At 28.4% G+C, this 25,791-nt stretch overlaps 1 protein-coding gene across 10 annotated transcripts in view; it reads left to right on the top strand.

Moving 5' to 3' along the window:
* The window catches only part of LOC127284693 (proton channel OtopLc), a 36,987-nt gene extending 16,390 nt beyond the window's left edge, over nucleotides 1-20,597 (top strand). For 5 of the 10 annotated variants that reach the window (XM_051310292.1, XM_051310295.1, XM_051310293.1 and 2 more), the window contains exons 4-10: nucleotides 12,873-13,203; nucleotides 13,688-13,787; nucleotides 13,854-14,014; nucleotides 14,100-14,256; nucleotides 14,347-15,198; nucleotides 15,738-15,836; nucleotides 16,119-20,597. In XM_051310292.1, the coding sequence (XP_051166249.1) occupies nucleotides 12,873-13,203; nucleotides 13,688-13,787; nucleotides 13,854-14,014; nucleotides 14,100-14,256; nucleotides 14,347-15,198; nucleotides 15,738-15,836; nucleotides 16,119-16,813 (2,395 nt within the window). In that variant the 3' untranslated portion in view covers nucleotides 16,814-20,597. The other 5 variants (XM_051310296.1, XM_051310297.1, XM_051310299.1 and 2 more) reach the window with 5 other exon arrangements.
* The last annotated feature ends 5,194 nt before the right edge of the window (nucleotides 20,598-25,791 follow it).

The following is a 25,791-nucleotide window of genomic DNA, read 5'->3' as shown; positions in this document are numbered from 1 at the left end:
GTAGTGTTATTCACAAATAACAACCTCTGAGAAAACCTAATCGATTTCGTTAACAAAATCTATTGACACGATTCATGCAATATTTATCAGGAGAAAGGGATAAAGGTTCCAAGAGTCTTTTAACCTTATTCCTATAAAGAAATGTCACGAGATTTATTAGTCCCGAATTAAATATAGTTTCTGCTAATTAACAAATATTAAAAATAAATTCTATTCTACAATACAAAAAGTAATGATCACTTGACAAAAACAAAAAAACAATAATTGTAAAAATCGAAAAATTAAAAAAAATTTATTACCTCATAAATATTTGCCCTAGTAACAGAAAGGATTTGAATGAATAGAACAGTTCTTGTTAGAAAGAAAGATTATTATTATTTGTTTTTAATTATTCATTGTTATATTCGTATAGTGTAATTTAAAATACCGAGAAAAGCACGCGACATTGCGAGGACGCTTGTCATGTTTCTAACATTCTTCAAGTGTTTATTTTATGTTCATGGAATAAGAATTATTGTGAAAGTAAAAAAATTATTTCACGATATCTTTTTGTCTACAAAGTGCACGCTAAGTGATTCTTATAAAACTCAATCAAAATAACTTTTCATGTTAAGAATCTACTTTGGGAATTGAACCTTTGAAGGAGTTGAGATAACTTTTAGTAGTTAATGATATGCCTTATCTAAAGGTTAACCGCCAATTGAAACTAATGGAGTGCAACAGAACACATCTTATATATATATAATATATCTTTATAGTATAAATATATATATATATATATATATATATATATTATAACAAAAATTTAAATAAAATAATAATTTATATATGAAAATAAAGAGTTTAAATTATATTCAAGTTAGAAAATAATTATAAGGATCTTTTTCAATGAGTGACCTGCTTAACTCACAAGCTTTTTAAAACTAGAGCATCATTCGCGTAATAATTGCTCAAGGACGTTTCTCCCGAGATTTATGAGCACTCGATGTCACCTGCCACTTGTTTAAATACTTCATTTCATTAATGACATCTTTCAATACCTCTCCCGATTATCAAGAATTTAAAAATAAAACATTGAAATTATTTCAATTTTATAATTTAATTTTTTTCAAGAATTTAAAAATAAAAAATGGAAATTATTTCAATTTTATAATTTAATTTTTTTGAAGAATTTAAAAAAGTCTATCAAAAAAAAGTAATTTATTAACTTTTAAAAGCTTTATGTCTATTTACTACATCAAGAGAAAAATGTATTTGTCTCCCACTGAAAAAAAAATTATTTGATTCAAATAATCGGTCACTTGACTATTATTAAATAAATATTTACTTGAACCAAATAATTTTTATTTAAGTCCATTAAATGTTATTTGTTTTAAACAGAGAAATTATTGGTTCAAATAAAAATTATTTGGTTCAAGTAAATATTTATTTGATAATAGTCAAGTAACCGATTATTTGAATCAAATAAATTTTTTTTTTCAGTGCAGACAAATCACTATTTGCTTTACATAAAAATTCTATTTGTAATGAATTTTTATTTTATCTTTTTTAATAGTTATTCAGCTTTGAGATAAATATATTTTTATTTAATCCAAACACATTATATTTGAAGAAAAAATTTCCATATAAAAAATATATGGAAGCTGTCAAAAGTTGTTATTTTCTCTATCAGAAAATTAGTCGAAGAGATGAAAAATTTTTGTGTCACCCACATAATTAAAAGCAATTTATATTGTCAGTGAAAGATCACTAATTTAATTTTCGAAGATTTATCTATCATTATACATTTCATAATTAAAAACTGAATTGGCAAGCAACCAAATTTCAATAAAAAAAGTACTCATTTCTAATTACGACAGCAATAAAACTCATTAAATTGGAAATAAATGTAACTTTCTCAAAGTAATAAATATACTTTATCAAGAAAAAAAAATTCTAATTACTAACGAATTTAATAAATTAGTTAATTTATCAATTATTTTTCTAATTTGAGATAAATTCTCTCGAATATATCACAATCTATAAAAAAAATTTATTTGATTCTAATAATTGGTTACTTGACTGTTAACAAATACATATTGATTTGTATCAAATAATTATTATTTGAATCAATTAAATGGTATTTGTTTCATATACACAAGTTCAAATACAATTTATTTGATTTAAAAAAAATTATTTAGTTACAGTAAATATTTATTCGATACAAATATATTTTAGTTAAATAAATTTTTTTTACGTGAACGAATTTTTGATATTAAAAAAAAGAAATGAGATAAAATTATGTTAAAAATAATATTTTCTCCTCAATTTCGTGAAAAATATTTGAAGATGGATTTTCCTACTCAAAATGTTGACATCCCCTAAGCTCGCAAATAGGAGTGGTCAATATAAGATTTTAGAATTCCCTTAAACGAACTTCTAAAATATCTCTACATTTTTCTAAAAGAAAAATTTGCCAAGAAAAAATATTTTCGAATATAAAGATAAAAAGAAATATTTTTAGATAAATTTGTCTAATTTTTCCCCTCCCCCCCCCTTCTTCTGGCAAAGGGATTTAGTTCCGAGGACGCGAAATCGTGGCAGCACTTCCAGCGAGGTCGAAATCAATACTCAACGTGCGTGATACTCGCTTTTTGTTGCAATCCTTGGAATATGATACCGACAGATATTCATCATAACATCAACTTCATGTCTCTACAAAATAATCTCAAATCATAATCATACTACTCAATAATAATAATAAATAGCCAATTCTAAAGTACCCTAACAATTTCAATAAAGCCATATTCCAAAATAATGACACACCTTCAACTATAATAATAATGTTTTAAAATATTTTTTTCCTATAAATTTCTTATTTCGTAAAATTTATGAGCAAAATGATCGAGAAATTAAAAAAAATTAATTTTTCTGAGTGGAGAATATTTTGGCTGTGAAAAAATAATAACACACCTGTCCCGGTCACGGTCTCCTAAAGGCCGTGAGAGGTTGTGAGCCTTCGACTCGTCATTCTCTCAACCTAAAGGATATATACATGTATACAGATAACATATATATATATATATATATATATATACAATAATTTGGAACATCGAACCCAGAACGGGCCGCGTCGTGTGAATTTTGTGCGAGGGAAAGGTCAGTGACCTGGGTGGCACAGCGTTATCGAGCGGGTCAGTGGGTCGCAGAACCACGGAGCAGTTTGCCCCCTTTATGTCCCTCTCCACATGACTCGCAACCACCACCCCCCCTTATTTTACGAACGTCTTCCCCGTCGGTGCAAGTGCATGCGGAAGGCTCGACTTGAATGCGCCTGGACCGATACTTGACCTCGATCACGTTCAAAGATCGGTGGTGTACCTCTTCTTACAGAGTCTTCATGGAGCTGATTAGGATTCTTTTCACGATTTTCAGCAGAAAAATAAGATTAAAATCATTTTTTTTTTTTTTTGATAAAAGAGAAAAGTTACCAAGTCAAATTGTATATATTTTCATCTAGTTATGTAGAGAGAATTTTTCTAAAGAGTAATGAATTTTTCTGGTACAAGAGTTCTAGAAGAAAAAATAGTCTAGATATTGTTTTTGATAAATCTTGTCTATGAATCATTTGTGTCAACATCACTGATGTGTATATGGGATATTGATACTCTCATCAAACAAAACGAACCATCAAGTTCGGGATTTTAGTTACAACTGCTATCTCAATTAACAGTTGCGGAAGTTAGGATCAAACTTCAGCATATAAAATCACTCTGCAAAATTTAATTATATTTAAAAAATGATGTACAAAAATTCGAATTTAAAAATCCGGAAATGAATAAAAATTCAGTACCTTCTAAAAATGGATGTCTTGGGAATGATTTTAACGTTTGATACTAAACTTGGTTGAAATAAAAACTTCTAGAAGAAAAATAAATTGTTGTACTTACTAAACCTATGGAACTAACAAATTTTGTTTGGATGCTTCAACAAATCTGTATTGCTGTAACAAATTTCTTAGGAATACTACCAATATATTCGTTATAACAATACAAATATGTTGTAACAATAACATTTTGTTGTACACTGAGAAAAATATGCTATTGAATCAACAGCATTTCTGCCAAAGGCATAAAAATTATTGATTCAAAATCATATGCTATAGAATCTATATTTTACAAATTCTGTAGCATATGCTTTAGAATCAATAATTTTTATGCCTTTAGCAGAAATGCTGTTGATTCAATAGCATATTTTTCTCAGTGTACAACAAAATTTTATTGTCACAACATATTTGTATTGTTATAACGAATATATTGGTACTATTCCTAAAGATTTTGTTACTACAGCAATACAGATTTGTTGTAGCTTCCAAACAAAATTTGTTAGTTTCATAGGTTCCATTCCATTTCAACAACTAAAAATTTGTTGTAGTAATATATTATCAACAATACAGATTTGTTGTAGTAACCAAACAAAATTTACTGGCTCCAGGTTCAGTAAGAACAACAATTTTTTCTCCGTGTGCAAAGGAGTAAGAATAATAAACAACAGTAAGAATTTACAACCAAAGATCCAAGAATTTGGTCCAACAATTGTATAATTGAAAATTCTAAATTATAATAACTGAAACTACAATCAATTAAAGAGTAATAACTAAAGCTTTCAAAATAAAAGATCCAAGAATTGGGTCAAAAAATCCCGAAATCCAAGAATTGGCCAAAAAAATTGTAACATTAAGCTAAGAAATCTAGAATTTACAGATAAAAATCCCACACGGGTATTGTTTCCAGAACCTTAAAAAAATAAAATTCAAAAACCTGATGACCTAAAAATCGAAAAACATCCATTCCAAAGTACCATAACAATAAAAATTCCATAATCAGATACGCTAAACAACCAAAACAATCTACACACCATCATCTTCGGATCAAAACAATGACAACCATAAGTCATCATCAAAACCCCATTTGAACGACATATCCCATTCAGCCTATCTAAAAATCCCATTTCGACGCGCAAAAAAACTTCCACCTCATTAACAGCAAATCCAAGAAAGAAGCGTTAAGAATTCATAAAATTGGAAACATGATCCACGACAGCATCCCCTGAATCCGTGAGAAATGCAACGATATAAACGTAAACGAAATACGTCGAAAAGCATGGGGTGGCTTGTGCGCTTGTGCAAGAAGCTGCTGCTGCCCGGGAAGAGACCTCCCGGCCAGCCTCAGTCTCCGGGATGCTGGGGGCGGTGATCGTGATTCGACCCCTATTTCATCGTGTTCCGATAACGTAGTGGATCTCCGTCACTGCTTGTCACAAGGGTGATCGGCGATCTCGTCAAAATTGCACCTCCCTCTTTTGTCAACCGCGGATCCAAGTCATTCAGGTAGATAGTGTGCTCCGACAGACGCCACACACACTCTCCCTCTCAAAAATCTTGTCTTCTCGATCCTCCCGTTTCCGCCCTTCTTTAACCCCACCATATTTTTCTCTTCTTTCTCTCTCTCTCTTTCTTTCTCTCATCTTTTAGTATTACACCCTCGACTGCTGAACCCGGGTGCAGTCACCGCGAGAACTTCCGACCAGGTGAGAAAACAAATCAAAAGTGCTTCTACTTTATGATTCAAGTGCGCGGGATCAGGGACATTGTGATTCATTATCCTTTTCCATTTTTGGATCATCTCTCTCTCTTTTTTCATATTCCTTTTCCAAAATAAAAACTCTTTATTTTTGCACAAGTGTAAAAGGGAAGAAAAAACAGGGCGTATGAAAGAAGGGTGAATCAAAGAGTGTCGGGGACGACTCTTTCATCTCTTGTCTGTCTCGGTGACTGGTGCTTTTCATGTGCAAACGTCACTGAAAGCCATCATAACGTTCCATATCTCCAAAAATGGTTCGGTTCTACTCTTTCGGAAAATTGATCCTGAATTTTGAAAATTGCCCTAATCCCTAAGACTCCTTTAGTATTTCTCCAAGTCGCAGAAATGGTATAATTCTTCTTTTGCACCATTGACACAAACCTATAGTTAAAATCATTTTTACTCATACCATTGACAATTTTTCTAAAATTTGAACCTTCGGAACCAAACCCTATTGAAAATGATCTTCGTTCGCAGGCATCCCTAAAAACAACTTGAAGAATCATTCCTCTATCGAATTATCATTGTTCTTTCGGCACAAAGACTTTTATCTCAACTCTAGAGAACCAGAATTAAAAATTCCCAGACATTCATGGTCATTTGTGTTTGTTTTATTCAATCACAAAAAAGAGAGAGAAAGAGAGAAAATTATGGAATAGGGTTGATGAAGTTGACATGTTTTGGATATAGCCTTTTTATAAAAGCGTATTGAGCGAAGTTACAAGGGCGGGAGATTAAAAAGAGCGAGAGAGAGAGAGTTTTGGGTTCACCAAAATGGCGGGATGAGCAGCGCGCGCCGGTCGTCGACATTGGAGTGAAGCATTTTGCTTCGCCCTAATGCCCCGATCCCCCGAACCACCTCATATCAACGGGATTTTCAAGCTATACTCTCTCGGGGGTTCTCTTGTTCAGCTTTAGGTGGAGTCTGGCAAATTAATCGTGGCCCGTGATCGCGATGGTAGGTGGTGGCGATTGTAAAGTGGCCACCGTTGAGGTGGAGGCGTCGGCCACCAGCGACAACACGGCAACACTTCCGGTAACAAGACCACTTAATCCACAAAATGCGCCACCCAATTCGCAGGACAACGCTGAGAAGAATAATGCCGCGAATAAAGAGATGGAGCTCAAGAATGTGCGATCCACCCCCGCGAAAAAGTAAGCCCCATCCTTTATCTCATTTACACAAACACAACGTATCTCTTTTTGTTTATTAGATAAATAAAAAAAATATACCAGAGGACAACTTTTAAAGAAAACTGAACATCCCTACAAAATAAAAGAAAAATTCAATAGAAAATTGATGATACTCAGAAAAACAAATTTTTTTCCAACTTCCGAATTACTCCTGCTACGAAATTTGAAAAGGGACTAATTTTCTAAAAGAAATCCTCTTGAATGTCGAAACATGTATCGCGATAATTATTTTTATGATTACATAATTACATTCTATACAGGAAAACCTCGTTGTATATTTCCTTGAAAATTAATGGTTTTACTGTATTTAATGTTTGCAAAATTTAATTTATTAATTTTATTTATCATCAAATACAGAAATTACTAGTTAAAATACAGTTTATTTAATTCAATAAAAAAAAATTATTTGATCCAAGTAAACAATTATTCGTTAATAATTAAGTAACCAATTATTTGAATCAAATAAATTTTTTTTTTATATAATTGTACTTTGAATAAGTTAGTAATTAAATGAACCGAAACAAAATTTTAATACATTTTGAAAAAAATATTCTCAATAATTTCCCTCATTCCGATGCAACTTTTGCAAATTACCTGGTTTTCTAATTAAATAAATAATAATAAAATGATAATGAATAATATTAAAAATTCCTCTCCAAATAAGAGAATTTTTTTTCAATATTTATTCAGATTTAAAATAAAAATCTCAGAATTAGTTTTTTTTTAATTATGAAAGCAAAAAAAAACAGTTATTCTCACTTTAAGAAGAAAATATAAAAATTTTTTGAAAAATATTCGCTTTAATTTGAGAATATGTTTTTTTAATTAAAAATTTCGATCTACGTAAATGAAGTACGAGTTTAGTAAATTTTAAGTAAAATTCACATATAATCAAGTGTAATTAATAAAGTTCCGAATGTTGGGAGAATGTTTCAATGTATTTTAGTGACTAGAAAGTTTAATAATTACAAGGTATTAATTATGACGAGAGTAATAAGTATTTGAAACACGTGAACATGAAAACTTGAAACAATTTCTCAAAACTATCAATTGAATAACACTTCGGGAATATTTTTTTCAACATTTTTTCTTTAAATCTCATTAAATTATGGGATTTAAAAAATAATTTAATAATTTAAATTTAATAATTTATAATTTAATTTTATTTTACATTTTAATAATCTTTCAAAAATCATAAATCGACCTTTTTTTTAAACAAAATTAATAATAATCTAAAGAGTTTCACATCTGTGTTGAGAAAAATGAAAATTGCGAAAAAGAATTACTCGAAATGTTTTAAAACAGTTAACGAGAAAACAAGTTTCTGGAGAAGAAACGAAAGCAGGGTAAGAGACTCGTATTTGAGTCGCGTTTCCATATTTGAGATACTTCGTTAGCACGTTTCTGAAGTGCAGTCAAACATGGCAAAAGCATAGAGAACATATCTTGAAATGCAAGCACACTCTAGACCTAGAACCCATATTATACAATGTACGAGAGAATATATTCCCTAAAATTTTCATTCAAGTTTGACCTATAAATATTTTATTTTTGGTAAATAAAATATTTAGATTATAATTTTCTTTTATTTTCCAATATTCTAAAATTGTTCTCAAAGAAAAAAAAGAGTAAAAAAAAATAATTTATACAAATTTAAAAGAAGACAAAAAAGTTTGTTTTTATAGAAAACAGACAATTTGTTTAAAACATCTTTCAGTTTCGAATAAATCTTTTTCTCAAATATACTCTGGTTAAAATAAATGTCTAGACAAAATACCCATTTAAATGTTTTTCAAACTTTTTTTTATCTCTAAATTGTTTGTTTTACTTTGCATAAATTTACACATCTATTTATGTTTAAAATATAATTTCCTCCTTTTTTTAAATTTTAATATGAATAATTAGAGGATTTACTAAAAAAAAATTGTCTATTTTCAATTTATATTTACTAAAAATTAAAATACTAAAATAAAACCACAAGAAGATTAAAAATGAGAAATTTCTACAGAAACTCATTCCCTAAAACATGCGACTAACTAATACGTATAGAACTTCGATACATGAAACAGATCAAGAGAAATTCGATATGATAAATTCAAACAAATATTTAAGAACACGAGTAATTTTAACGCACATTGAAGAATTGTTAGCTCAGTGTTAATTTCATGTTATTGATCTAGATGAAAGAGTGGAGTGTAAGCATGGAACACTCATATATATATAAATGAAAATGTGTGTGGCGTGTGCGTGAACCTTCTGTAAAGCAGTGTCTTCTCGAATTACATTCGCAGACGCAGTAATGTTGTCACGACCCCACGCCTAAGCATGGAAAGCGTCGTTAGACATGATCACATTCAATATGCAGTTGCAATTCAACCCTTGACTACGTAGGATCGTTAGTTGTTGCTTTTGACTAAGCAAGACTTTCGATAGTTAACTGCGAAGGTCTTCATCCAACATCATCACTCGTGAAATGTTCACTGAAGCCTGATCTCTAATGTTACCAAGTTGATACACACATATATAGTTGACTTTAATTCAGGATAAAAAAGTGTTTAGAGTGATTTTAAAAAGCAAGTGGATTTTTCCATATTTTAACAGAAAAGAAGAAAATTTTTTTTTCCAGTTTTAATTTCATTAAATAACTCCTTGAGTTCACTAATTCAATTATTTTGTTCAACATTAATAATAATTATAATAATAACAACAAAAATAATAACTAAATAATATAAATAAATAACAAAAAAATTTATGCAAATAGCTGTAATAATCATAAAAGTGCAACGAATTGGAATGGAAACCAATACACGTTTCAAACTAAGTTTAAAATAATTATAAACTATTTAGAAAATCGTATTTCATATAGAAATTATTACAATTTATATAATTATATAAATATAACAATTTCTTTACACTGAAAAAAAATTTATTTGATTCAAATAATCGATTACTTGACTAATCAAATAAATATTTATTTGTATTAAATAATTATTATTTGAGTCAATTAAATGATATTTAGTTCAAATACAAAAATAATTGGTTCAAATACAATTCAAACAAAAAATTATTTAGTTCAAGGAAATATTTATTTGATAATAGTCAAGTAACTATATTATTTGAATCAAATAAATTTTTTCTCAGTGTACTTTAAGACAGTTGAAATAAATTAATTAATTTTAATAATTCATGACAATTAAAATAACACGTAAATAATAAATTTAATTTTTTCCACTAATAAATAATTTAATAAAAAATTAATTTTACAAATTGATTATTGAACTATCAAGAAAATTATTAAATAAACAAAAACTGAATCTAATTATGCATGTATGAAAATTGAGTGTGACACTAAAAGATTCGACGATCCAGAAGATAGTGTCTGATCGAAATAAAAAGAGAGGAGGAGAGACGAAATTGAAAAGGACGATTATTCCCACAGGACAAAAAATGCAAAGGCAAATAATACAATAGAAGGGAGAGACAATGATGAGGAAAAAATAGAGAGGAATAGAGAGTCGTGTATTCAACCACTATATGGAATATATATATATATATGTATAGGTATATATAGAAGAGGGAGTGAAGCAGGAGCTGAAAGTAGGTACTTCGAGATATCGACCAGTCAGCCTGGACCGCTCGGAGTCTGTGCTATGCACTACTCTTTCTACTTGTGATGCTTTCCTGCCCGAGAATGAATAAAGCTGACTGGGACACTTTCCGAGATTTCACTCCGGATTCTTTGATCTTCAAGACTTGCTTTACTCAATGACTTTTATTAATCACGACGATCGCATCATTATAGAAAACTATTATAAAAAACAATTTAAAAATTAACTAATAAAAATTAGAGCCAAATTAAATGTTTCTTTGATTCAAAATCAGAAATGAAAATTAAAAATTAAATCAATATAATATTCTTAAATAACTGAATATTGTTCTCATTACAAAACTATTACTCTCATTTTAAGATTAACTCCAAAAATAAAACCTTGATTTTAATCATAAATATCGTATTTTTTCAGTCGAAAAAGTAAAGCAAACAAAAGCAATAATTTTCCAGTACAAAAGAGAGACACAAAACCAATTATTTCTTAAAAATAGAATTCAGAATTCGAGAAATATTTTATTATAAAGGACGACCAAGAATAATCTGTCTGGGATTGTAATCGGATAAAAAAAAATAGTGAGAGAAAGAGAAACATTGGATAAAAAAAAAAGTTAATCAAATTCTATTGTTAGGGGAATTCGTAAATTGAGTGAAGGAAAAAAGTGAAAATTTTTCCACCCATGAAAGAAAAACGTGCTGAAGTTTCACAATATTTATTCATATAGAAGGCGCAAAGTTTTATCAGAGAACGCGAGAGAGTAAAAATGTTTGACTCGAGTGTACAAGCTCGTGTGAGACACAATAAAGTCTGCGTTTCAACCCCTAAAATGCCACCAAGAACAAAAGAGTTTAAGCTCCTGTTGACAAAGATGCATCATGCGGTATTGCATATACCCTTCCCCCTCAAAGTCGATATATTTGAAAGACGATCTTTAATCACGATATCACAGTCACTTGTCCCAAATTACTTATTAAATGAAAATAAAAACTAATTTTACCTTAATATAAAATAAATTCAACAGAATTGAATGCATTTCAGTAAAAAGAAATTCTTAAAATTAATGCCCATTTTCTGAATTTAATATAAGTAGAAAATTTTTAAATTCTTTAAATTTTCAAAAAATAAATAAAATTGTAACAGTAAAAAATAGTTCAATTTATTTAATCACATAAGTCTAAATATTAACTGAATTTAAGATTCAGAGTATTTTTTCAAAACCGAAAACTATTTTACAACCTAATAATGTTAAAAACAGATTTTTGTCTTAAAATCAAATTCTTCGTCTTAAATTCAGTCAATATTTTAACTAATATATTAAGCCAAAATTAAACGTAAAACAAGCTTTTTACAAAGAAATTTTCAAGAATTTTCTTACACGTATAATTAGATAAGTATTATTAATATATGTTTATTAATATTTAAAAGGTCACTTATGGGAATAAATATCAAAAGTTCATCGGAATTTTATAAAAATATTAACGTGACGTAAATTTACTAATAAAAGTTAAATTCTTAATCAAAGTACATTTATAAATTATATAAAAATAAATTAAAAATCATAAAATATCGAGATTTTACTAATTAAAAAAAAAAAAACAATGTATATTTATTGGCTACTCCAACCGCGGACACACCCTATTTTTCTTTTAAATAATACACCATCTGTACTTCCTCCAGTTGGAGGAAGTTTTTAGTAAGAAATATTCAAAAATAGAATTCTGCCTAACACACGGAAACGTCAGTCTGCTTTAAAGCACGAGCGAGAAAACTTCATCGTGCCTTTACCAAACAGTGCATCTTTATCTTAAATGATTAACGTTTTAACCTCTATATTAACAGTGATATCTCTTTTATCATCAACAGTGTGTTACCTTTTTAATAACTTCAAAAAAATAAATAATTAACTTTTCTATTATAAAAGTTAGTGTTAATATTATAATTAATAATTTAAATAAATGTGAATATCGCGTGTTTAAAGAAAATGTCAAAAAGAACATAACATTTTAAAGAAAAAATCACAAAAATGAAAAAAAGAACTGTCATATTTCAATAGTGTGCAAATAAATTTTAATTTTGTAACAAGTTTCCAACCAAAAATGGAAGTAGAAATTGTTCCGTTTGTTGATGGAAATGAAAAGAAAGCCGGGACTTTCCCGAGAAGACGAAATAGTAGGGTGACAATTGCCAAGAAAAAACGGTAAGAATTAAAATTAAATGTAAAACAAATGCGAGAAATGCCAAAAAAAATTGTCCTCTCTTCAGATTCCCATAATATTTAACTCTTAAAATTTTGTTTTAATGTGAAAGAAAAGAGTAAATTTTCTCCAAGATTCTTATTTTTGAGAAACTGGTTTCTCCTATCAGACAAATAATCTTTTCATTATATCGAATTTCTATACTTTTTTTTTTATAAAACCATACGATGTTGTTTTTTTTCTATTTGTTTCAGGACGTCCCTTTTTATCATCATGAGCTTTATATATGCAAAACTTTTAATAGTTGTTTGCATTGCCTATGTAATAAGCGATGTTGTCACTTATCGAATACCTGCATATTATTATGAGGGTTTCTTCACATACCTTTATGGAGTCAGCATCCTCTTTCTGCTCTACGTATTCTGCTTCCTCCTTCAGGAAAGCGCCTGCTGCTCCAGGGGCGTTGAAACACCTCCACCACCGCCACGACCACCAAAAGCATCTAAAGAAACAAAAGACAAAGATAAGAAAAAGAAAGACAAAAAGGTCAAAGAACAAAAAGGACAAAAAGATAAGAAAAAGAAGGTATGATTAATTATTAATTAATTTTACAATTCAGTATATTTAGCTAAAAAAAATACATGACGCAATTAGTTTCGTATCATTAACTCTTGGATCAGAGATACTGTTCGAAAATCAAAATAAATAATCCCGGTCTTTAAACTTTGTTGAAAGGAATTTCACTTGCTTTGTATATTTTTTCTATGATTCAATCAGTATCATACATTTTAAATATCTCGCCAACAAAAATTATTTTTGGAAAAAAATTCCTAAAAACGTTTATTTCTTTAATGTTATATAAAAAGTGAAGTTTCCAAGGAAACATTCTATTAATCATAATAATGAATATGAGTTTCTAATTTTATATTTTTGGATCGAAATCAATTTTCTTTGTTATGAATTATGAAAAATACAAAATAAATTTATTATACCTAAACGCACGAATTTTGCCAAATAGATGAATTTTAACGAAGTACTTTATGATTCAATTCAAGAACGTTTATTTCAGGAACCTGCAGATGTGGAAGCTGCGGTGGTTACTCGAAAGCGTAAAACCACACAAAATGATCAAAGCCATGGTAGCTTTTTCCTCAGGATGGGCGCGATCGGTAATAACAATTTCAAAGTATAAGAAGATTTCCTCGAATCAAATTCTAAATTCAATTTTGTTTCAGCTTTCGGTTTGGGGACAATGGTTTACAATGGATTGGAATTCGGAACCTTTTTCGAAGTTTTACCTACTTCACCATGTTATCAAATTCTAAAAGGAGTGAATCCCGTTCTACAAATGATTTTCACTTTCATGCAAATGTATTTCATTTTCATGAATTCAAGGGTATGCTATTCCTATTTTCAACCCGAACTTAATAATAATAAATCAAAAGTCAAAATGATAAATTTTTAAAAATTCATTTTAACAGCTCAACATTCACCGGTTTAAAGTAATCGCTCGTTTCGGTCTAATGCACGTTGTAGCAACAAATGTTTGCGTTTGGATACGAACCTTGGTATTGGAAACTTTAAAAGATATCACAGTCTATCACAAAAGTTTGGGACGAAAAGAAATCGGTCTTTTGGGTATGTACACTTTTCTTATTAAGTTAACTTTCTTCATTAATGCACTAAATTAAAATTTTTTTACCCTTACCTGAAATTAATTTGATGCAGCGAGTATCAGCGAGCACACCATAAGGAATGCCGATGCAATTCTTGGCATTGAACCACGAGATATGGCTCAACTACGAAAATTATCTTACTCGACGACCGTGAAACCACCAACTGCAATTAGAGCTGTCAGAACAACCGTATCATCCTTAGGACGTGTTGCTCGAACAACGGCAAGAGCTGTTGCACGAGCTGTAACAACAGCTACAACAACAACCACTACTCCATGGAGAACTTCATCTACAGCTAATCCATCAACAACCACTACCACTACTTCTACCACCACTACCACTTCGACAACACCATTTCCCACTACACCCACCAGACAACCTACAACAGCAGCAACAACATTCTCAACTTTACTGACAACCTTGACTCCAGCTAAGAATAACACTTGGAGGGAAACTACACCATCATCAACCACAACAAGCACTAGCACTTTCTCCACCACAACACTATCACAATTCGTCGCTGGATTGTTTGACTCACCGCAGTCCATCAACAAGAATAACATTCCTCAGGCTTATGATGTAAATCCAAGTCTTCCCAGCAATTCGAGTAATGAGACTTCATACTGGGGATCCAATTTCGGAATTCATGCCGAGGCACTCACTGCCAATTTTTCAAATAAAAATTCATGCGAACGTGTTAGCATTATGGGTACCACTGTTCAGGATGCTGCACCCTATTTGTATCCATTCATCATTGAATACAGTCTTATTGGCGCTGCTGTGATTTACGTAATGTGGAAGCATATTGGTCGTCATCCACGTTGGCCACGACAAGCTGAAGCCGATCTTGAACGTCGCTTAGAAGCAATGCTATCACGAAGGGCCGTTGCTCTTGCACATGCAGGTTTGTTAAAATTCACCATCATTAACTAGTTTTGCAAATCATTTCCCCATGTAAATAGTCCATACTAGTTAGAACTAACAATCCAATAAATAGTCTATTAGGTAGTCTAATGATAAACTAAATCTCTTAATGAAGACGAGCTCTTCTAGGACAGTTTTTATTTTTACAAAGGTTTGAACTTCTTAGGTTGCCTTCACAATAATTCCTAAACTTCTATTTAAAAATGTTGTTAAAAATTTAAACTCGATCAGTTTGTGACATGTTTTCTAATACCAAAAAACTGTGTTTTATAGGCGACCTAAGAAATTTCGATTTTGTGAAAATAAGAGCCAACCAAATTAGACCAACCGTTCTTAGAGGATTATGTTAAAAAAATTTTTCGGGATTTTCAATGATAACGAATATATCTTTCTATAGCTAAGAAAGAGTTTTTACTAAAATACAGTAGGCCCCCCCGTATTGATCAAAATCCTTTTTTAATAACGCGCACCCTACTCTCACGACCAGTTTTATTATCAACCTTACCCCTTTCCCTCCAGAAGGAGATGAACCACCAAGCGATTGTGAAATCGTTCCGTCCGTTAACGAGAGTGAAGAAACCAATCGGACCACTACGGGGAAGCCTACTGTTCGGAATGGTCAGTAAAACGACTTCAGATCAGAACGAAGTCGAAATTACTCAAATCCCTATTTTTTTTTTTTTCAGAAACCTTGCCCAAGTAACAAGATTTCTCTCTGTAAATTCTGTTTCGATATCTTACCCTCTTCTTATTTCTTTTCTATAACAATTTCACTCCACAAAACCACTATTTCACATCGAATTTTCTTCTTGGTTTGATTAAATTTGTTATCTGGGTAGGTTTCATGTAAATGTTAATCTCATTTTGTAAATGTCTTATTTTTGTAAAATTTATATTTAGGACACGGCCGAGTGGATTGTGTTGGGGCCAGCAAAGGACTTTTCTTCGGATTACTACTCTTAGTGGGTTCATTGATCTGTTTGATATGTTTCTTCGTACTGATACGCAATCCTGGAATGGGACTATTGGCAATTTATCTGGCAGACGCTTCACATTGTCTATTAATGGCACTCTCCATCATTGCCATTATAATTGGATTTATTCGCGTGCAGAGTTTGAAATTCAAGGCCGAGGAACAGAGTGATCTGAATGATATTCTACTTCGAGTTTCGGCTTTTGGTCTCTTCATTTACGCGGCATTTAGCGTGATAGCTGGCTCTCTCTCGGCTTTTACTCACGAACCAAATCTTCTCGTGATGGTCACAGGTCTTCTTGCTGTAGCACAGGTGGTACTACAGATGCTCTTCATTTCTGATGTCTCACGTAGGAGAGTTCATTTACCGGAACACGATAGAAGCAAACCTGGTCGACAGATTGTCACCTTCCTGTTGATGTGCAACGTTACAATGTGGGTCATTTATTCATTCGAGGCACATAAAGTCAATCTCAATCCAGTTCAACTTGACTTTTATGGATATCTTGCTTGGGCAATTGTGCAGAGGGTCACATTGCCACTATGTATTTTCCATAGGTTCCACAGTGCAGTGACGCTTGCTGAGATTTGGAAGACCAGCTACAAGGCACGTCTTGAGTAAACAAAGAAACGAGCAACGACAATGGAAAGAGAATAAATCGTTCGTTTAATACGAGTCATAACAGAAAAGAATTTTTTCCATGCGGAAATGGAATGGAAATATCAATCTTGAAGTATTAAACCTAAAAAAGTATTTAAGAGGATTCAAAAACCAAGATTGAAAGATGAAGTTACTATGACTCGTCCGAGACATGAATGGGTCAATGTTTTGTTTTCTTTTCTTGGAATAAAACTGAGAGATCAAAGATTTTTTGATTTCTTGCAGAGGAAAGTATAGATTGACTCGCTAAGCTACAACGAACGAAGAAAGCCCTTGGGAAAAAAAATAAAGGGACTGAAAGTTTAGTACTCGTTTTAAATATTCTTTCAGTCAGCAAGTTTCCACCTCAACAATAAAAAAAAAGTGATAAATCCATCACTGAAGCTGAATTTCAAGGCGATTACGGGTGAAATAATCCGAGTTTCAACACTTTAAAAAAAATAAAAGTAGCACTTGAGAGTAGCGCGCATTTACTTTCACGCAAACATCACTAGTAAATTTTATGCTATTGTCGTGTTTTCTACTTTTATACGAACCACGTCCTGCATCGAAAATGACTGTATACCAGTCCTCGATGTATGGACGAGGCCATCATTTCGTTGAGTTTTTCTGTCAATGAAAAAAAAAACAAATTTGTGATCACACCTTGCCGATTTAAGACAAGTGTATAAAAAATGCATTTATAATCTCATGCGGACGCAAATTCATCGCGCAAAAAAAAATGAGTGATTATTACACTCTTTGACACATTTTCTTTTTGTCCCGCAATTCTGTGTTCACTGCGCATCGCAAAGTACAAAATTGTTTCTACTTTTCCAAATACTTTATCGCACTGTCTTACGTATATATATGTAGCATCGCGTGACAAGAAATTGAGAATTGAATATTGAACGGGGGAAAAAAACCAGAAGATGTTAAAGACAGAGAGTTTTTAAACAAAACATAAAAAGAGAAATGGAACGAGAGGAGTTTTAACGAAAAGTGTGTATAGAGAATGTAGTTATTTTTTTTAAAAGCACTGATCGCGTATAAATCACCGATAAAGAGACGAAAAGAGACAGAAACCAAGTCATTAACTAAAAAAAGCTAACTATGAATAATAGATATCGTTAAATATAGTAGGCAGAGGAAGTGCAACAGGTAGATTCTAGAATATGTTAGTTAAAATACATCGTTAGATGAATTTCATCACTCATGAAAAAGATAAAAAAAAAAAAAAGTAACTAACTATTGATTAGTGTCTAAGGCCGTTTCAGTGAAATCGATCATTTAAACTGAATATATTTGTCTCGGCAAAAATCGTTGTGAGAAAGATTCACCATTTATATAGGGAAATAAAGGCAAAATTTTTTTTGCACACCCATCCTTCTCATCAACCGCGTAATCTCCATCCTCCAATAATTATGTACTTACATAGCTTTCGAGTCTAAATATTTTAATTATTAGATTTATGAAGTGAAGAAAAAGAGAGGTTATTATTAAATTTATTGACTACGAAAATAATCGCGCAAACATCGCGACAAATTACGACATTATACATAAACGTATTAAATTAAAATACGTATATCCGAAATGACACTATTGACATATATATATAATATACGATATAAATTATATATATATATAAATATATATAAATATAGATATATAAATATATTATGAGAGAAGAATGAATCTGATTGAACGCGACTGAATGAAATGTAAATATCAATAAAAATTAAAGTACGACAGAGCGTTTGTGAAACGAAAAACGTGCCATTTTTCATTAATTTTGTTTTTTTACATTCTTTTCACCGACGCTCTGACGCCCGAGACTTGCGTGTATCTTAGGGTGTTTAAAAAAAGAAAAGAACAAACAAAAATGCGAATAAAATATTATCAGTGGAATGACAACTTAGAAAAATATAATCTTTCGTTCAAAAAAATGGCCATTTACCAAATATTGAGAAAGATAAATATATATAATATATACACTGCCATACCGGACCAATTTCAGAGCAAAAAAAAAAAGAAAATAAACATTCACAATCATTATTCGAAGGGGAAAAAAATTAAAAATAAAAAAAATCCGGTCGAGTCATCATCATTTATATTAAAAAAAAAAAAGCACCTATAAATCCTTCCACGATTCTCGCAAATATGTGAGACTTATACGAGTGTGCGTGCAAAGTATGAATGAAATCGAACGAATGTGACGTTTTCATTTGGCAACGACGTCTTTGTAATATGCCCGTATCGTGAGAAGAATTCTTGTATAAGTAACACCGATATCTTAAAATAATACAGTAGCCCTAAGCCTAGCAAAGCAAAGCCGCGGATTTGCGCACGATTTAAACATAATAATTAACAATAATAATAATCCAGAGATGGGAAAAGCATTTATATCTTTAATTAATTAAAATTTAACTTCTATATTACCCTTTTTCTGACCAGAGCCTTTAACTTTTTGCCAAGGTCAGATCTATAAAAAAAAAAAAATAACGGTTAAATGGACCACAATATACTCGGATAGATTTTGATTATTCCTTAGCAAAAAAAATACTGAATTTTTCTCAAATTATTGAATTATAAAATTTAAAAAAAGAAATTCAGATTTTTTGATAAGGAATGCAAGATTATACGCTTATTTTCTACTCTAGTTTTAGAATAACTCTCGAATTTTTATTTCAAAATTTTTTTTTAAATTTGGGATTTTTTTTAATGCTTTTTTTTAATTTTTACTGCTTTCTTTAAAATAAACGGAAATATTATGACTGATCCAATATACTTTAATGTAATACATATTTATATGTTTAATTAATAATTATTTATACTATATAATTAATATCATATATATTGTATATAAAGGGATTATGAATTTTCAATTCACTCCTAAAAGAAACCCAATACCAAAGTATTTAACTCCGCCACATTGTTACTAATATATTTCATTTATATACTTAATGTTCATTGTTCGATATTTGTTAATTAAGATATTAATCTTTTTAATAAGATTTACATTTTTAATATATCTTTACAATGCATTGTACCTGGTGATTAATTATTATTATTATTTTTATTATTAGTATTATTATTGTTATTATTAATTTATTAATATTATTATTCTGCTAAAATCCCATCTCTGTGAAAATGTAGAACTATAAGTGAATAATTTTCTTCAGGTTTATTGAGCAAGGTCATGATTAATAATTCAACTGGATTTTAATACTTTTCATGGGGAAGCCAATCAAATGAAAGTTTCACGAAGGTGTGACCACGTTATTCAATATATATATACACACAGAAAATCTACTTTCGCGTAATACTAAACGCTATATTATATATATAAAGTTATATATACATATATCGATGATCAGACTTTAATGCAATCCGCGGTGATGTTATTTAATATTACGTAGAAAGTTTTTGATGTCTTCGACTATAATTATCAAAGTTTGTACACACACGCGCACAAGTGACTCATACTTACAACTATACAGAAACACAACTGAACATTAATGTAAATGAACAAGATAATTAAAAAAAAAATAAATAAATAAAATAAAAAATGCATACATGTTGTCAAGTAAGCAGTTCTTAATCCAAATAGTGAGAAGAACTTTTAATTCATTCATTCGCAAGATCATTGATTGTAATGTTATAACGTTTCATTGTATCCGTTGAATGGCACGTACGCGCATGTCTCATCCGCGTAATAATTTGTAATGATAATGATTATTTGGTTAATAAAAGTTATCTAGATGTACATATGTTCATTGTTTTTTCTATATTTTATTGAAAAATAATTCCCATCATTAATTTTATTATTTTTATTTTCTGTTCTCCAGAAAGTGATTTTTGTGCAAATGATTCAAAAGAATCAGTTCTATTTTACATAAAATTTTGTAATCAATAAAAAGAAATTAATAAAATAGTAAAATAAATTTACAGTTCCAAATTATCATCAGAAATTATTAAATTCTAACTATTTTTTATACCATGAGCCAAAAGTTCTGAACATTCAAATGAACAAAATATTTTTTTTCAATCTATAAATTATTAAAAATTATAATGTCAATTATATATAATAATAAAATGCTTGGTCTGTCCTTCTGTCCTAACTTGAAGTTGGCCTTTTCTGATTTCACGTGTTTTTTTGAATAGTAATCTTATGACGTGTCAAATTTTGACAATTCTTTTTCTCATTTTTGCCAAAGTTGTATAATTGTGTTTCCAAATTTCGGAATAAGTTTCTTTAAAATTCCAAATTCGAAAATTCGTTTACCAACGAAATTTTTTTTAAAATTGTATATTGATTCAAAAATTGTATACAAATACAAAAAATTTATGATGAGAAAAAAGATGCGCCAGGAAATTTCGTACAAGATATTAATTTGAAAAAAATTTATTTTTAAAAATTAATTTTTAAGGTACCAGATTACCTATTAAATATTAATTATAAAAACACAGGCCTCGAATCAACTTAAAGACACAAAAAGTCGTTTTAGTCGATTTATATTCAAAAAAAAAGTGGACTTGTTTTTTATTTTAACAAAAATATTTTACAGATTTTTAAATAAAAATTTTTTTTTAAATAATAATCCTTTTCGAAGGGTTAAAGTTGAAATTTTTAGAAATAATTAAATTTCAAAAGATATTGTTACTTTTCAAACAATTATTAAATTTTACAGAACTAAAAATACTTTATCAAACAATTTTTGGAAAACATTTTTTAAATTTAATTGAATTTTCAATGATTTAAAATTGAGATTTTTGAAATTAATTGAAACTTTAAGTGTTTTGTAATTAAAATTTTAGATGATTTCACTAAAAATTTATTAGAAAATGCGGACAAAATACAATAATTTGAAAATCATTTTTAATTGAAAAATGGTTTCAGATAGTTGAATTTTCAAAGAATATTATTAAAATAGTTAAAAATAATTGAATTTCCTTACAGTTATAATTGAAATTATTAAATTTCAAAAAAAAAAATTTTCGATGGAAAATTTTAGAAATAATTAAATTTTAGATGTTTTTAAGTTCAAATTATTGAAAATTCAATTAATTTTGAATTCAAATATTTGAGAATAATGAAATTTAATTTTGATTTTAAATTTGGAAAATAATTGAATTTCAGTTCATTTTGAATTAAAAATTTTGGGAAATAATTGAATTTTACTTGAAATTTTGGATAATAATTTAATTGAAGTTCATTTTTGATTGAAAATTTAGATAATTAATTTTGAATAGAAATTTTAGAAAATAATTGAATTTTATTTCATTTTAAATTGAAAACTTGGTAAATAATTAAATTTTAAATTGAAAATTTTGGATAATTATTGGATTTTTAATTGATTTTGAATTAAAATTTCGTGTAATAATTGAATTTTAGTTTATTTTGAATTGAAATTTTTAAAAAATAATTCAATATTATTGTGATATTTTTTTTTAAATTATAAACAATTGTTAAATTTCATAAAAATTTTAATTGAAAAATAATTTTGATATAATTGAATTTGTGATGTATTTAATTAAAATTATTAAAAATAATTAATTTAGTGAAGATCTACATTTTATACTAAAAAAATGTATTTTATTTACATTTTTATTCAAATGTAAAAAAAATGTCGCATTTTATTAAAATAAATCGATAAAAGTCGTTTTTTTTAAAAAAAGTCGGAAAAAGTCGTATAATCCGAGGCCTGTAAACATATATAATTTTCATTATTATCATTTAATATGTAATAATATTCTAATAAATTAAATTATTATTGATAATATTAATCTTTAATTATTAAATTAAACAAATATTAAATTAACAACTTCTTTTTAGATATTTAAAACAATATTTTGTAATAAAATTCGTACTTAAAGAAGTTGCAAAATAAATTTTGTTCATTTGAACGTTCAAAACTTTTGACTCATTTTTTACTAATTTAAAATTTAAAAAACCAAGCAAAAATTAATTAAAAATGGTCAGACCATTATATTTCGACCAAAGTCGTTGCGGCCTAATTTAAAAAAAAATTGATACTTGCAGTACTGATTCTTTATGATATGCAGAGAACGAAATAAAAAGAATTATTACAAAAATTTCTTTATTTTTCTCAAAAGATGAGTTTAAAGTGGAGAAGGTCCGGAAAACTGTCACTTTTTTAGCAATTATAAAATATATAAAAAAACATATAATAATTGTTAAAAAGGTAAAAAGAATTATTGTTTCTTGTTTAGAATTAATTGATTTATTATTTTTTAATGATTAAATTAGTGAAAAAATTAAAATAATGGATAAAATATGTCTTTAAAGTTAATCTGTCAAATAACCAAATTTTTCGATTTTTATCATTTACTTCATATTAGGTAAGTTCAAATTTAATTTAATAATTCCACTTAATTGTAATTAACTGATAAAAATCGAAAAATTAGGTTTTTTGACAGACTAACTTTAAAGACATATTTTATCCATTATTTTAATTTTTTCACTAATTTAATCATTAGAAAATAATAAATCAATTCATTCTAAACAAGAAACAATAATTCTTTTTACCTTTTTAACAATTATTATATTTTTTTTTATATATTTTATAATTGCTAAAAAAGTGACAGTTTTCCGGACCTTCTCCACTTTAAACTCATATTTTGAGTAAAATAAAGAATTTTTGTAATAATTCTTTTTATTTCGTTCTCTGCATATCATAAAGAATCAGTACTGCAAGTATCAATTTTTTTTAAAATTAGGCCGCAACGACTTTGGTCAAAATATAATGGTCTGACCCAAAAATATTTAATTTTCAATAAATTATTTTCTCTTTAAAACAATAAAATATATTTAATATACTTTCATGTAAAACACCGTCCGACAAAATTCAACTTTTTTTTTCACACATGAAAAAATCAATGATTTTCAGAAACTAGGACCAAAAAAAAGATACCCGTGTCTGGCCGTTTTGCTAGATCAGGTCATTTTTTGCTTTTAGGGGTAAAAACAACCCTTAAATGAAAGGTGATAGGAAATCTTGTACAAAGTAATAATTTTTTATGAAACCTGGTATCTCGGGGTTTTTTTGGTCGCTGATAACGAATATGATGTCATATTTTGAAAATTCAAAATGGCGGATCCAATATGGCGGTCGAAATTTATAAATATTAATTATTTTTTATAACACTTGGTATCTAGGGGTTTTTGGGGTCGCTGAGTACGAATCTGAAGTCAGATTTTTAAAATTCAAAATATATCTAATAATGTGGAAGATTAGACAGTTGTTTACATGTTCGTTTTCAGTTGCATAGTTACGGAAAATAGTACATAAAACAAATGACAATTGCAGACTTTTTTACTTTGCACAGCAGTTTTAAACAATCACTTCACATCTTTAAATTCATCTTACTTGAGCTTATTACTGTTATCTAATAAAAATATTCTTACTTACTACAAAGCCTGTTTTGTCATTAAAAAAGTGTCCAATATACAAAAAACACATATGTGGAAATTTTTATTTTTTATATATTGTTTTCTAATCTTCCATATTATTAGATCTATTTTGAATTTTAAAAATCTGACTTCATATTCGTACTCAGCGACCCCAAAAACCCCTAAATACCAAGTTTTATAAAAAATAATTAATATTTATAAATTTCGACCGCCATATTGGATCCGCCATTTTGAATTTTCAAAATATGACATCATATTCGTTATCAGCGACCCCAAAAACCCCGAGATACCAGGTTTCATGAAAAATTATTAATTTGTACAAGATTTCCTATCACCTTTCATTTAAGGGTTGTTTTTACCCCTAAAAGCAAAAAATGACCTGATCTAGCAAAACGGGCAGACACGGGTATCTTTTTTTTTGTCCTAGTTTCTGAAAATCATTGATTTTTTCGTGTGTGAAAAATCGTGTCGGACGGTGAAATTATTTAAATTTAAATTATTTTACAAGTTAATTTAAAATATATTTTATTCTTTTAATTAAAAAATAATTTAATAATAGTTTTTTAAAATTGATTTTATAGTTTTTAAAAAAATCTAAATTGGTTGAGGGAAAAAGTGAGAAATGAAAAGTTCAAATAGTTTATAAAAATATTTGGTCCATAATAACTACAATTATCAAATCAAAAAAATTCTTGCATAATTTGCAAATAGAAGGTGGTTTGCACGTGTTAGAAACAGTTAAGCTATGATACTTGTAAATATTGCAATTCCGAGAAGGAGAGCTATCATTGCAAAATATAGTTGTCGCGAATAAATGAAAGTAAAGCAAAAGTCGAGCCCCCCAATCAAAGCCTACTAAAACTTGAGGCTTGATTTTAATATATTTTTCTGTATATCTTATTATACAGCTGAACTTAAAATTTCATAAAATTTATAATTACCAATGTAACAAAAAGAAATTAATTTTTATCAAATTTCATTAAAAAAATAATTTAGTAGAAATATAATTCATATAAATATTATGAAGAGAAAAATCATGATAAAAAATATTTAATATATTAAATATTTTTTATTTAAAAATTATTAAAGTTACAATTTAATTATTATTAAATTATTTAAAAAACAAAAATTTATTTTTCGAAAAAATAATTTAAAGAAAAATTTAAGATACAATAAAATATAAATTATCTGGTTCCCCTTCAAAATGCGTATAAATCTTTCGCCTTTTATTAATTAATTAAATAATATTACATACCTATTAATATTTTATATTTAATAAAATTAATTGATTAATGAATATTAAATTCAAAATTTTTTAATTTCTTAACTTTCAATTTAATATTAATCAATTTTATTAAATATAAAATATTGACATTTAATAAAATTAATTAATTAATTAATTAATATTAAATTAAAAATTTCTTAATTTGAATGAAAACTAATTTATACTTTATTGTATTTAAAAATTTTTTTTTTACTTATATTTTTCGAAAAAGTAAATTTCTGCTTTTTGTAAATTACATTT

This window comes from Leptopilina boulardi, unplaced genomic scaffold, assembly GCF_019393585.1.
Source record: "Leptopilina boulardi isolate dan_hultmark-lab unplaced genomic scaffold, ZJU_Lbou_2.1 LbouV2_325, whole genome shotgun sequence".
Taxonomy (NCBI): domain Eukaryota; kingdom Metazoa; phylum Arthropoda; class Insecta; order Hymenoptera; family Figitidae; genus Leptopilina; species Leptopilina boulardi.
This window is presented reverse-complemented; position numbering and strand designations above follow the sequence as displayed.